At 36.1% G+C, this 12,311-nt stretch overlaps 2 protein-coding genes across 5 annotated transcripts; one reads left to right on the top strand and one right to left on the bottom strand.

Moving 5' to 3' along the window:
• The first annotated feature begins 1,789 nt into the window (after positions 1-1,789).
• Positions 1,790-2,799, top strand: LOC106327313. Its single transcript, XM_013765440.1, has 2 exons — positions 1,790-2,069; positions 2,297-2,799. Exons 1-2 carry the CDS (start codon positions 1,920-1,922, stop codon positions 2,669-2,671), a joined length of 525 nt encoding a protein of 174 aa, XP_013620894.1. The 5' UTR covers positions 1,790-1,919; the 3' UTR covers positions 2,672-2,799.
• A 52-nt stretch (positions 2,800-2,851) lies between these two features.
• Positions 2,852-9,481, bottom strand: LOC106327312 (kinesin-like protein FRA1). 4 transcript variants are annotated; one of them, XR_001267420.1, is made up of 23 exons: positions 9,050-9,172; positions 8,155-8,454; positions 7,814-8,061; positions 7,554-7,729; positions 7,346-7,470; positions 7,230-7,266; positions 7,061-7,152; positions 6,806-6,916; positions 6,582-6,713; positions 6,402-6,495; positions 6,110-6,318; positions 5,800-6,027; positions 5,645-5,725; positions 5,487-5,558; positions 5,267-5,360; positions 5,103-5,134; positions 4,925-5,022; positions 4,754-4,852; positions 4,461-4,682; positions 3,721-3,883; positions 3,529-3,642; positions 3,127-3,414; positions 2,852-3,042 (listed from the first exon to the last, which is right to left on the bottom strand). XR_001267420.1 is itself a non-coding variant. In XM_013765439.1 (22 exons), the coding sequence occupies exons 1-22, from the start codon at positions 9,170-9,172 to the stop codon at positions 3,196-3,198; spliced, it is 3,036 nt and encodes a 1,011-aa protein (XP_013620893.1). In that variant the 5' UTR covers positions 9,173-9,481; the 3' UTR covers positions 3,178-3,195. The 4 variants fall into 4 exon arrangements, 2 of the variants coding, with proteins under 2 accessions (XP_013620893.1, XP_013620891.1); XR_001267419.1 differs by having other exon boundaries at positions 2,853-3,042; positions 3,490-3,642; XM_013765439.1 differs by lacking the exon at positions 2,852-3,042 and having other exon boundaries at positions 3,178-3,414; positions 3,490-3,642; positions 7,814-7,989; positions 9,050-9,481.
• Between the last annotated feature and the right edge of the window lie 2,830 nt (positions 9,482-12,311).

The raw sequence follows: 12,311 nt of genomic DNA, 5'->3' as shown, positions 1-12,311 counted from the left end.
CCAGGACGCCCGAAGAATTATGATAGGATCAAAGAGGCACATGAGTCAAAGACAAATCCAACAAAGGTTACAAGAGAAGGAAGAAGGATGACATGTAGCAACTGTAAGCAAACAGGTCATAACTGTGGAACTTGTACTCTACAAGCTGCTCCTGAGCTTCCTAAACGCAAAAGAGGACGGCCAAAAAAGACTGTAAGCAAAATGCTTTTCTTATATGTTTTTCCTGTGGTTTGATGTGTATGTAATTTCACATATGATTTTCTTAATAAGGATGATCCTTGGAGCATTCAAAATGCACCGAAGAGGAGGAATGCTCAAAGCCAGTCCACACCAAATCCGGTCAGCACACAACCTTGTGTTGATCCACAACCATCAACTGCTCCAACTGCTAGAGGCTGTGGCCGTGGACAGGGACGAGGGAGAGGGCGTGCTCGAGGCCGTGGACGTGAGTGTGTGCCTCCTGTTCCAAGAGAGTCTGGTTGCTATATTGCTCCTTACTCTGGTCGTGTATTTGAGGTATGGGGGTCTGCTGCTGTGAGTGATCAGAATTCACAAGCCTCTCAACAACAACCTGGAGACTCTTAGGCTCTATAACTTCATAATCTTCTTCTCTTATTTTATTTGGATGTTTTAAAACTCTCTAGGATGATCTTCTTTTGTTTGGATGTTTTAAAACTCTGTAGGATGATCTTTTGTTTGGATGATCTATGATATGTATTTTTAAGAAATTATACAGAAAGAAGACTCAAAATGTAACAACAACAAACATAAAATTCATTGATCAAAGAGAGATGAAAATGATGCCATTACAATAAAAGACACACACAAACCATGACAATCCGAAACAGAAAGACCAACAAAAGACACAAACATGACAAAACAAAACAGAAACACAGATCCTAATGAAACATTACAACAAAAGAGACAAACCATAACTACTTCTTCAGAATGGTAATGACAAGGATGACTGTGACAACAGCGAAGCCTCCCATCGAAAGAGCAATGAATTGCCTTAGCAATTTCTCCTTTTCAACTGATGTGATAAGAGCAATTTCAAGTTTTTTCTTCTCCTCTGCGAGTCTGTCCCCTTCCTCTAACAATAATGATGTTGAATCTTCAGATGTGGTTGGTTGAGAAGCTTTGCTAAGCAACTGTTTCAGATTTCTGATTTCTTCTCTCTGACGATCCATCACGCCTCTCGCCTCCAGTAAACTCTGTTTCTGCCATTCATTTTGCTCCTCCTTATCAATCCAATCGACGAACCCATGAGGACCGCAGCACCAAAACCTTCTACCCGGATTGTCATCTGTTCATGCCTTCGCCGGAGTCGATCTCTTATTACAGTAGCATAACGGACCGTCGACCTTCTTCTTATAGGATGACCTTGCACTAGAACTCGAGCCTTCACTCTTAGCCATCGATTTGAGGGATTTCTGGGAAATAAAGAGTTGAATGAAATTAGGGTTTGTTTTTTTTCGATTTGGGGCTTTTGATGAAGGAACCCGAGGATTTAACGGTTCAATCACGTGTCTAATTAAAAAATTAACGCCGTCTTGATTCTCTGTTAAACAGAGTTAACGTTGTTAGAATCGAAGTGTGAAACTTCTGAAATTCAAAAGTTGATGTATTTTTTGGGTAACGCAATTTAGTCTGTGTATTAAATGGGGAGCCTAAAAAGTTCGTGTATTAAAGTAGCAAAAGAAATTCAGTCCGGGTATTTTTAAGGAATTTTCCCTAAATTAATTAATTAAATTAATTTGTACGAGGAGAGGAAATAGTAAAATCCGACAAGAAGTTTCGCAACTCCTCCTAGAATCTTCTGGTCTCTCTCTCTCTCTCTCTCTCTCTCTCTCTCTCTCTCTTTTTGTCTCTTTGGATTCTCTCTCCCCCGTGTTCTTTGCAGATGCATATTATACGCAATGAAGGGTGATTTCAAAGCCGAGACGATGGAGATAGACTCCGGTGGTGAGACTTTCGCTCTTGACAACAAACCATCCAGCGCCAGGGATTTGCTCTCCGCCGCTCGGAGGCTCGTCGATCAAGGCCAGCCTTCACAAGCTCTCCATGCGGTACCCTTCTTCTTCTACCCTTTCTCCCTTTTTTGTCATTCGTGTTTATGTTTTTAGAATGATACCAAGTCTGTTTGTTTCCATACTTAAAAAAAGCTTTCAACTTTGATGTAGGGTTCGTTGATTTGTTACTCTTTTGATCTCCTCAAGACTCACTCTGTCGATAAGTGTATAGACACTTTATGTGTATGCTCTGCATTGACCCTTGGTGATCTTGTTCTGAACAGGTGGTGATGGCAATGAGGACCCAAGGAGGAGACGAGGCGGTACTTCACATACTCAACCGTACCCGTGAGCTTTACAAGCGTAGAATCCAAGAAACAGCCAGCGTAGATCAGCTGGCTTCTTTATTTGCGGAGTGTGCCATTACAGAAGCAGAGCCTCTTGGGCACCAGCCAACATCAGCAGACTTATTTGGTAGTACCAAAGAGAGAGTTACGGCGGATGCTCATGGGATATCTATTCTGGAGAAAAGCGGGAGGTCACAGATCATGCTTGATGCCTTTGCTGACGGTAGCAGCTTTATCTGTCTGAAATGCGGTGGTCTTGTGAGCATCCATAGGAGAGATGAACACTATGCGTACTGGTGTAGTAATATGTGATACAAGAATGATGCTATTTCATAACTCATCATCTTATGGACTTGTAATGTTTCTTATGCTTATCAATAAAAGCTTGGAGGAAAGACACTGAATCATATGTATCTCTAAACTTTTTTTTGTGCTTTTTATATGTTATCATTTACAACAAAACCAAAAAAAAACAAATAAACTGGTAAATTCTTCATACAAATAATTATATGCAACTTGAAGATGAGTTTTAGTTCCATTAGTGATGTATAAGATGTCAATTCTATCAACATGAAAAAAAGAACATTCTTGAGTTCTAATAAGCCTTCTGCTATCTTTTACCTACAACAAGCGACCCCTCGTCCTAGTGCGTCTCCAATATCACACGGAAGCAAGTCCAGTTTCTGCTAGTGCATGAGTTTGATCTTCGTTAGAAAAAGACAATCCTCCTATAAGTTGCTTGAATAATCTTAGGAAAGATTGATTACCTGCACACATTCACAGGTACAGAGAGCTTGGACACTAAAAAAAACACAGTTCTCTCAAGCAACTAGATATCACATGATCTTATTAGGCAGAGCCTTATGACGAGGTTTAGTCCTGACAAGTGTTTCGTCACTCTGCCTAATCCACTCAGAGAGCCTCCATGGCCTTTGCCACTTCCATTTGAACTGAACAATCCACTGGTGATGGCTTCTCTTCCACCTCCAAAGTCTCCCACTCTGTTGCCCCACGGCTGCTAGTTTTCTCATTGATACTTGTCCCATTGGTACCATCTGCACCAATCAAAAAAGTACATAAGAATCTTACATCCCTAAAGTAAAGCCTGTATCATAATCCCATCACTTAACCTTATTGTTTGTATTAATAAATGCAGCAGAGTCTCTCACTTTGCCGTTAGCAATCCCCGGAGTGAACTTGAGCTGTTTCTGTGCTGGCAGAGTCATTGTAGAAGGTGTGATCATGTCTTCAGCTAAATGTTTCACTGAGCTCGGTGGGGTTCCCTATACCAACGTTTTATATTTCAGGATTTATTTCGCCAACCAAAACTAAACTAAGCACGAAAGGTGGCATAGTCTTACAAGTGGAGATGAAGCTAAGGAAGTTGCAAGTGCTTGCTCCTTTAATTTAAGCTCCTTCTCTGCTTCTTTCCTTCTCAGCTCACTCTGCCTCAGAAGGCCAACGACTTCTTTGAACTGATCTTTCATTTCTTTTATTTCAACATCTTTCTCCCATAACTGGCACCTGCATGGAGCATAAAGAAAAGTCATGAAAATATTGATTTGGAGACTAACTCTACCGCTGAAATCGATTTTGTTTTCTATGTTGGAGGTAGGCCTGCAGGTTTGGTTTCTTCGGTTAGTTCGGAATTTGGTTAGTTCGGGTCGGTCGAAATCTCACCAAGTGAGCCGAAAAGAAATGGTTCGGTTTTGGGTTAGTTTGGTTTCAAAATTTTCTACCCAAATTTTTGGTTTTCGGTTTAAACTGAATAAAATTCAAAATAAATTGGTTAAGTTCGGTTATTTCGGTTTCAAAATTTTGTACCCAAGTTTTTGGTTTTCGGTTTAAACTGAATAAAATTCAAAATTTTTTGGTTAAGTTCGGGTATTTCGGTTCGGATTTTGGTTAGTTCCGTTCAGAATTTTGGTTAAGACTGGTATTGTTTGGTAAGAAGATTTTTTTTAGAAAACCAAACTAACGGATTACCGAACTGAAAACCAATTTTTTTTAGTTGCCGAACTGAACTGAGCTGAACCTTCTAACCGTTCGGTTAATAACCACAAGCCTAGTTGGAGGTGTGTAACTTGGAAACTAAAGGTACCTTGTGTCTGCAAGAGAGTTGAACATATACTGAAGCAAGTTCTTAGCCTCTCCCATTGACCGTAGCTGGTTCCAACGGCCACGGTTGGTAAAAGCACGCTCTCGTTCTTCTGCCTCAGAAAGCTGTGACGCCATAGCTACTAGAGAGTTAGAAGATATCCCCAGCATGTTCTCAAGTGAAGATATACGAGCCATCCTTGCATCAGGTGACAATGATGATGCCCTGAAAACATAAACTTGTAAACAAGAACCATAGCAAAATTAGAAAGCGATTGAAAAAAAAAAGCTAAGTACCTAGCAAATCCATTTTTTCCTCTTGGAGGATGTAATCCTTTCGCCGCAAACTCATCCACTTGTCTTAACACAGACAACTCTTCCGCCAGAGCAGCTCGTCTGTGATTGTCATAATCAGTAACCTTGTGATGATAAACTTATTCCAAAAGGCTAAAAGTACTCGGGACATACACATGGCTTTGTTTCTCGTACTCATGACGAACTTCATGAACATTTACCATGACTTCCAGTTCATGATCTAGCCAACGTTGCAACGACTTCTCATTGGTCTAAAAGAGTATGCAATGAATTAGATTTTTTAAAAGAATCACAATGATACAAACTAGTAAAGAAAAAAAGAGATTATCACCTGACCATTTGTTCCAAAGCCATTTGTACCACCTGCATAGATAGTGTTTTACTTAGAATCTCAAAAGCACGAAAAATCACCATCTTATTCTTTGAAATGCAACAGGCTCCACATATCAACTACTTCATCTAGGGCACAAGCTGTCTATGCATCAGGCTCCATACCTGAGTGATCACGAGGGGACGATTTTCGAGCTTCCAACAACTCTTTCAATCTCTTGGTAGCCATTGCAGCCTCTTCTGTCTTTCTCTGAAGAACCTGAGAGTTACAAACTTTCCTTAATTTCTAAAGCTGAATCTTCTTTTTTCTTGATTTTTCAGAGACCTTGGAACAATACTCAAAGTCCAAACTTTCAAAATTACATGGTAAAGATCTTGTGCTTACCATTTTCTGGCGCTGGTTTAAAGCTTGCAGCTTATGCCTTTCATACTCACTCTTTCTCCCTTCTTTCCGTAACTGTGTTAGGTAGTGTACGTTTCAGTTTAAAGCTACAGTTAGAATCTAAGATCAATTAACCTAAGGAGTAAAGGTAAAACTGTTACCTGCAAAAGTTCCTTCTCCCTAGAGGCTTTCCACTGTCGAAACTGTTCTGCTTCTTGTTTCATTCTGTGCTGCAGCTGAACCTATACATATCCAAGGGAAAGAATCAAACAAATGCATCTTCAAAAGAGAAGATATGACATGAGTATATATATACCTTTTGGGCCTTGATGGAATGTATCTCATCCTGTAACCTCTTGGCCGCGTCATCACTCTTTTGTTTCTGCTTCAGTAGCTGAACCTGGTTCTCCTGCTTTTTCTTAAGGTCTTGAATCTGTGCTTCAAGCGCTTTCAGATTCTGAGCATGCACATCTTGCAGCTTCTGAGCTTGGCCATCAGAAGAAGCAAGGTTCTCAATTTCAGCCAACAAACGGTTTCTCTCTTCCTGAAACAAAGAAACAGTTCAACAACTCATAATGTGTTGAAACTTCCACCTGAGGAAGCAATGCAAAACCTATTATTCCCACCTGAACAGATCTCTTCTCATCCTCCACCTCTGCAATCTTCTTTCCAAAATATTGCTTAAGCGCAGCCGTATCATAGCCGTCAAAAAGCTTCATTTCAGACTCTTTTTCCTCTAGACGGCGGTTCAGTTCATGCAACTCTTTGTCCATACTATTCTGCAAGAGCTTGTGCTCCCACTCCTTTGCCTCTTCGTCTACTTCCCTTGAATCACCTGTGTATAATAAAAAACTCTCTTCCTTCAATAACATTGCTGTAGTCTTTTAGTTCCAGAACTCTTTTGAATTTTCTCTTTACCTATTGTGGCTTCAACCATGGGATAATTGGATGCCTCTATACTCTGCAAGCTCCTTTTCAGCCCATCAGGTCTGCCACAACCGACGATTTCATCCTACCACCAAAATAATCCGACATTTCATATCTATAACAAAGTTATCCATCACATATAATAAAAAATGTTATCTGTTCGAAGATTACAGCTTGTATGTCTTTAAAGTCTTTTTCAGAAGGCTCTACACCACCACCACCACATCTGCTTCTGTACTCATGAAGTTGGCGGCATAGGTCTTCATTAGCAGTTTCAAGGCAAGCAATCCTTTCCTTAAGAACCTACACCATCACAAACTCACTCTTAGCCTTTATAATCCACAACTTTTATTCTTATTTGGCCAAGTAAGATCAAACAGTAAGGTCAAACATACCTGGAGCTCTGCACATGAGGATCCTCCATTCCGTAAGGAGAGCTCTGCCTGCAAGTATTCGAGCTGCTGGCGCATTTTTAGCATCTCACTGGACACAGGATCTCTATTAACCTGTTTTTAACAATGCCAATTAAGAGAAAGAAAAAAACTAGAGTAATCTAATTTCAGTCAATAACCAATCTCTTTTTCCTTTTTTTCAGTCAAGTTGCAATAACTAATCTTTTTGATTGACATGACAATTAGGGAACAGCTTACAACAGGTTTGTTCCGGATGTTTCGAGCACGGTTTGCATATTTAAGAGTGTTGAGAGTTTCCTCAGCATTAATATCTGCAGGACTGATACAAGCTGGAACCAGAATGGCAAAAGCATTAGAGACATTAAACGAGCATTAACATACAAAAGTAGTTTTAACTGCAGGTTACCTATCATCACAGTTCTGCTGTTGCCTCCAAGAGAATCCTAAAACGAGTTTTAACATGAAAAAGTTTTTGAGAAAGAAGCAAAACACTGAGCAATGGTGATATTCAACAAATAATACCTGCAAAAGGCGTGTAAGTTTACTGTCCCTGTAAGGAACATGAGCACCGTCTTTACGCTTTTTCTCGTCTCCTAGAGCACTGATGACATTACCAAGCGCAAGGAGGCCTTTATTAATGTGTACTCCTGGTGAAAAAAGCACAGTGAATCAAAAAAGACTTTTATTACTGGTCTAAAGACAAAATGAAACAGAAAAAACACTTACTTACCTTCTTTAAATCTCATACCGTCAGAGCCAGTTCTTTTGGCTCGTTCTGAACCGGCAAGGTCCACTAGGTGCAGCTTAGCACACAGATATTCTTCTTTCAAGCTCCCATTATCAGGCGAATCTGTGTTGATCTTGCGCATTTGCTCCACAGTGATAGTGAAAATGGCATGTGAACGACTGCATGCCAAAAAAAAAAACAGAAATTTTATGACTGCAATGTCCAATTTAGAGATAATAATAACACAAGAATCATAGTGTCACCTGGACTGATTGTTCATGTTGGTACTCCCAGTAGCCCTGCTGATAGACCCTTGGTCAAGGCAAGCAGCCATCTCTTTGAGAGTACTGACGCTTACTTCTGTGGATCCTGCTAAAGTGATAACACCGTTGGATGTTTCTCGTATCTGTATTGGTGGCTTCCCAGGGACATGTGCTACCTTGCCATTACTAGTAGTGTCAGATTTGCTATTGGAAGGATCAAGCAAATCTTGCACCTCTTCCTTATGAATCTATTAAATAAAAAAAAAATCATTAGAAGGGTCAAGAAAGAACCCCCCCCCCCCCCCCCCACCCCTCTATAGTTTCAGCTTGTTAAGACAAACCTCGATGAAAGAAACGTGTATTTGAAACTCGATCTGATCCTTGAGAGTCTCAATCTTGGTGAAAAGAGAGTTCATGACTTGAGGTACGATCCCTCCTGTTTGGCTGCTGTCTCCGGAGCCAGTACCCATTGTGTATGTTTTACCCGAGCCAGTCTGTCCATAAGCAAGAACCGTAGCGTTGTAGCCTTGGAACAATCCATCAACTAGTGGAGCAGCGCATTGTTCGTACATGTCAGTAGATGGAGAACCACAGCTTCCGTATACATGATCAAAGGTAAAAGAATGTGATCCAATTTGTACCTGCATTAATCAATCATATTCACAAACACACAATCAAAAACGATAATATTTGTTTATTATTACATTCAAGCCATGTAACTTTTTGACAATACTTCAAAGCCCAGCAATAAAACATTTTTTTAAACCAAACCAAACCGGGGTATCTTTGGCGCAATGGTAAAATCCTTTCCGGTTGAGCTAATGACATCAATAAAACATTAGAGATTGCTTATTTTATTAAAATTCAGATTACTACCTTTCACAATTCACATATCCAAAGTTTAAGACTTTATTTTTGTTTTTGGCCGGAAGAGACCAAGTTTTTGAGAATTGGCAACAAAATAAATTGATTTTGTGACCAAATTAATTAAGGAGAGAAGTTAATATGCAATAATTATAACATGGTCTTAGAATTTGACCAAGTCAAAAGAAAAGAGAAGGAAACATCATTACTGATTCTAAGCCGTCTCAAGATCTAGATCTCAGGGAAGGAGACAATTCAGACAACAAAGCTAATCACTTTAGAAATAACTTTATGAAAGGGAAGAACATTTATTCTGAAGTCAAGACAGAGAGAGCTTTGACATTGTCTGAAACTGGAGAAAAACGACATTACCTGTGGTTCACCGGAAACGACAGTGACACAATCTTTACAACCTTGAAGCCGTTCGTCGCCGATGAGCGGTCTGATATGGACAGCAACTTTAACGGAACAATCATCAGGCGGCGTGGATTCCATTGATGAAAGAGGAGAGAAGGAGTGATTGTGAAATGAGAAACAGAGAGTGAAGCAGGAAGAAGAAGAAGAAGAAGAAGAAGAAGAAGATGAAGAAGATGAAGGGGTAGAAATGGAATTTAGAAAGCGAGAAAGATATGGCGAGAGAGAGCTTAACTGCAACGACAAGAGGCCTTCTCTTTATCTTCCCTTAGGCTTCACTCTTTGGCTTACTGTCTCTCTCAGACCAAAACGGACCGACGTGACTTTACTTCCACTCTTTCCCCTCTCTAATGGTGGAGGAATGAGATCAAGATGGTTTTACTTTATTGCATGTGCCATTTGCTCTTTATTAGTGGGTTGTCTATGTATCATCATGTACTTACCAAAATGATTCTAGTTATTTACCCTCTGTTCCTTATTACTTAATGTTTTACAATGCACAAATATTAATAAAAATCATTGTTTATCAAAAATGTCAGTAAATTACAATATAAAATTAGTTTATTTAATTATAAATAAAAATAACAAAAATCTACTTGATAAATAGATTTGTGCAATAGATGAAACAATAAAACTACTCTAAAACATCAAATATATTGAAAGGGAGAGAGTATATCATAACCGATTTAAGGTTTTGACTCCTTCATTTTGGTTAACAATCGGATAAAGATCATTTAAAGACCTACTATAGAATATCAACATAACTATCCGAAATGTAATAAGTTGGATAATATAGGTAGTGAGTAGGATATATGTAGTTTATGTAACTAAAATCTAAGATCACCATCCAAACTGATAAAGGTCGGACTTATGTTTGAGCATATTAGATTATTATGGATAGTTTTGGATGATATTAGAAAAATAGAATTGCTCTTTAATTGAATTTAACAATTCTAAATACTCTTAAATATCTTTTTGATTTTATAGTTTATCGTTATCTAATTATTAATTTTAAAACCTGGTATTATTAATTATTGTATTTAAAATATTTTTTACAAATTGTAAAATTTATTATTAGTGGTTTCAAACTTGTTACTGGGAAGTTCAAAATTTATTGTTATTTAATTAAAGATTTGAATATAAAATTTACTTTTTTGTTGTTTATATTTGGTAGATTCTTACAATCGCTTTAATTAATTGAGTTTGGATGAATCTGAATTTAACTTCATCTGTGAATATATCCATCAAAATATAAAATTCTTACCTTTAAATTTTATGTGTTAAGAAAATAAATTTGGGAAAATTATTTTTTTATGCCAAAAAATGATAACTATAACCCATTAGACTAATTTCATATAATTTATGTCATATTAGGTTAATTATTTTCAAAATAGCAATACTATCATTAATTTCAATTATAAATTCGAAATTACAATTTAAATATTAAAATATAATAAATAATTAAAGTAATTAAAATAATAATAGAAACATTAAAAATCCTCAAATAAAAAATACCGATTATTTTGTTGCCATTTATTTCTGAAGAATTTGATTTTTTTTCTGAAAAAATCGATCTTATTTTCATATATGGAAACTGAATATTTTCAAATATTTTCTTCCTATATTTTTTGGAACTGATTATTTTTATTCGTAAAATGCAGTAAATCTGTAGAACTCGGTACCTACAGGTTTTTAGATTTATAATAATGTGTAGATTTCGATTTCTACAGATTTTAGATTTACAGAAAATTTGTAAAAATTGTTTTCTACATGTTTTTAGATTTATAGTAATGTGTAGATTTCGATTTCTTCAAGTTTTCGATTTATTGTAATCTGTGGATTCCGATTTCTACAGATTTTGGAGCAACTAGCTAGGTGTTTTGCCCGCACATGCTGGCTTAATCCTTTTACAAATATTTATTAGTTTATTTTTTATTAATTCAAAAACCAGCATGATAAATTATTATTTATGTTTTCAAAAAAGTAAATCAAACATCAAATTATATATATATATATATATATGACGGAAAATTTAATTAAAATATATATGTTTATTATTGTGCAGAAATTTTAAAAGAAAACATAATATTATTAATAAAAATTTGTTTTTGATTATCTAATAAATTATATATAAAATTCATTAAGGGTAGTATAGATATTAGATATTAACCGCTCTAACTTTCAACGTGGGAACTCTGTTGCTAAAATTTACTTCGCAAATAATAGTATAGATATGTTAAGCGCGGAATGTGTATTCTAAATATTTTTAGAATACTATTATTTACGTAGATCGTGTATTCTAAACATAGTAGATTCAATGAAAAAATAGATTTCATTTTCTAATTCGTAGAATGTCAATTCTACTTTATGTAGAACAGAATCTGAAATTATGATTTAAACATTTTTAAAATTGGAAAAAATAACACTAAGTTCATATAAGTATTTCATCAGTAGTTACTATTTTTCCAAATTTTTTGTTTATAAAACTATTTATTTAATTTATTTTCAAAAATATTAAAGGGCTTTAGAGTTAAAATTGATACAAAATAGAAATTAGTCTAATGAGACATATGAGGGTGATTGGTAGTTGCTGTAGGTGCTGTCCACAGTCCTATTTATTTCTAAAGCATCAAATTCAGAGTAATCAAGCTTAAATTTTTTTTTGAAACCACAGCCCTTGAAATAACATACAGCTGTACAAGTGCTCTGCAGAGCCAAATATCCAAAGCAATTTTTTAGTGCTTTTCATAAAATTCTACAGCAATAAAATCTAAAGCCACAGCAAAAAGTCTACAGATTTTTTTCTACAGCAAAAATTTTAAAGCTACAGCCCTTACCAATCAGACCCATAGTTACCATTTTTTTTGCCTAAAAAAACAAGTTTCCCAATAAATTATCATTCAATTATCATATCCAACTTTTTTTCAAAAAAATATATATTTTTAACCAATTTATGGTTTATTTAGTATCCAACTAACTAAATCAATTTTTGTAATGTCCTCACATGTTTTGTGTACTTAGATTTTTAGTTTTACTTTAAATAATAAAATTTAAGTGAGAATTCTAATTATCATAAACATAGTAAATTTATAACAAAAACAAAATATATCTGCTTAATATTTGATCACAAAATAATACATTTATAACTAAAATTTAATATATATGTTTTCTTAAATTATAAAAAAAAAATCTGATTATCATAAATCTAATAAATTTAACT

This window comes from Brassica oleracea, chromosome C2 (assembly GCF_000695525.1).
Source record: "Brassica oleracea var. oleracea cultivar TO1000 chromosome C2, BOL, whole genome shotgun sequence".
Taxonomy (NCBI): domain Eukaryota; kingdom Viridiplantae; phylum Streptophyta; class Magnoliopsida; order Brassicales; family Brassicaceae; genus Brassica; species Brassica oleracea.
The sequence above is the reverse complement of the archived record's forward strand: the minus strand, read 5'-3'. Positions and strand labels throughout refer to the sequence as shown.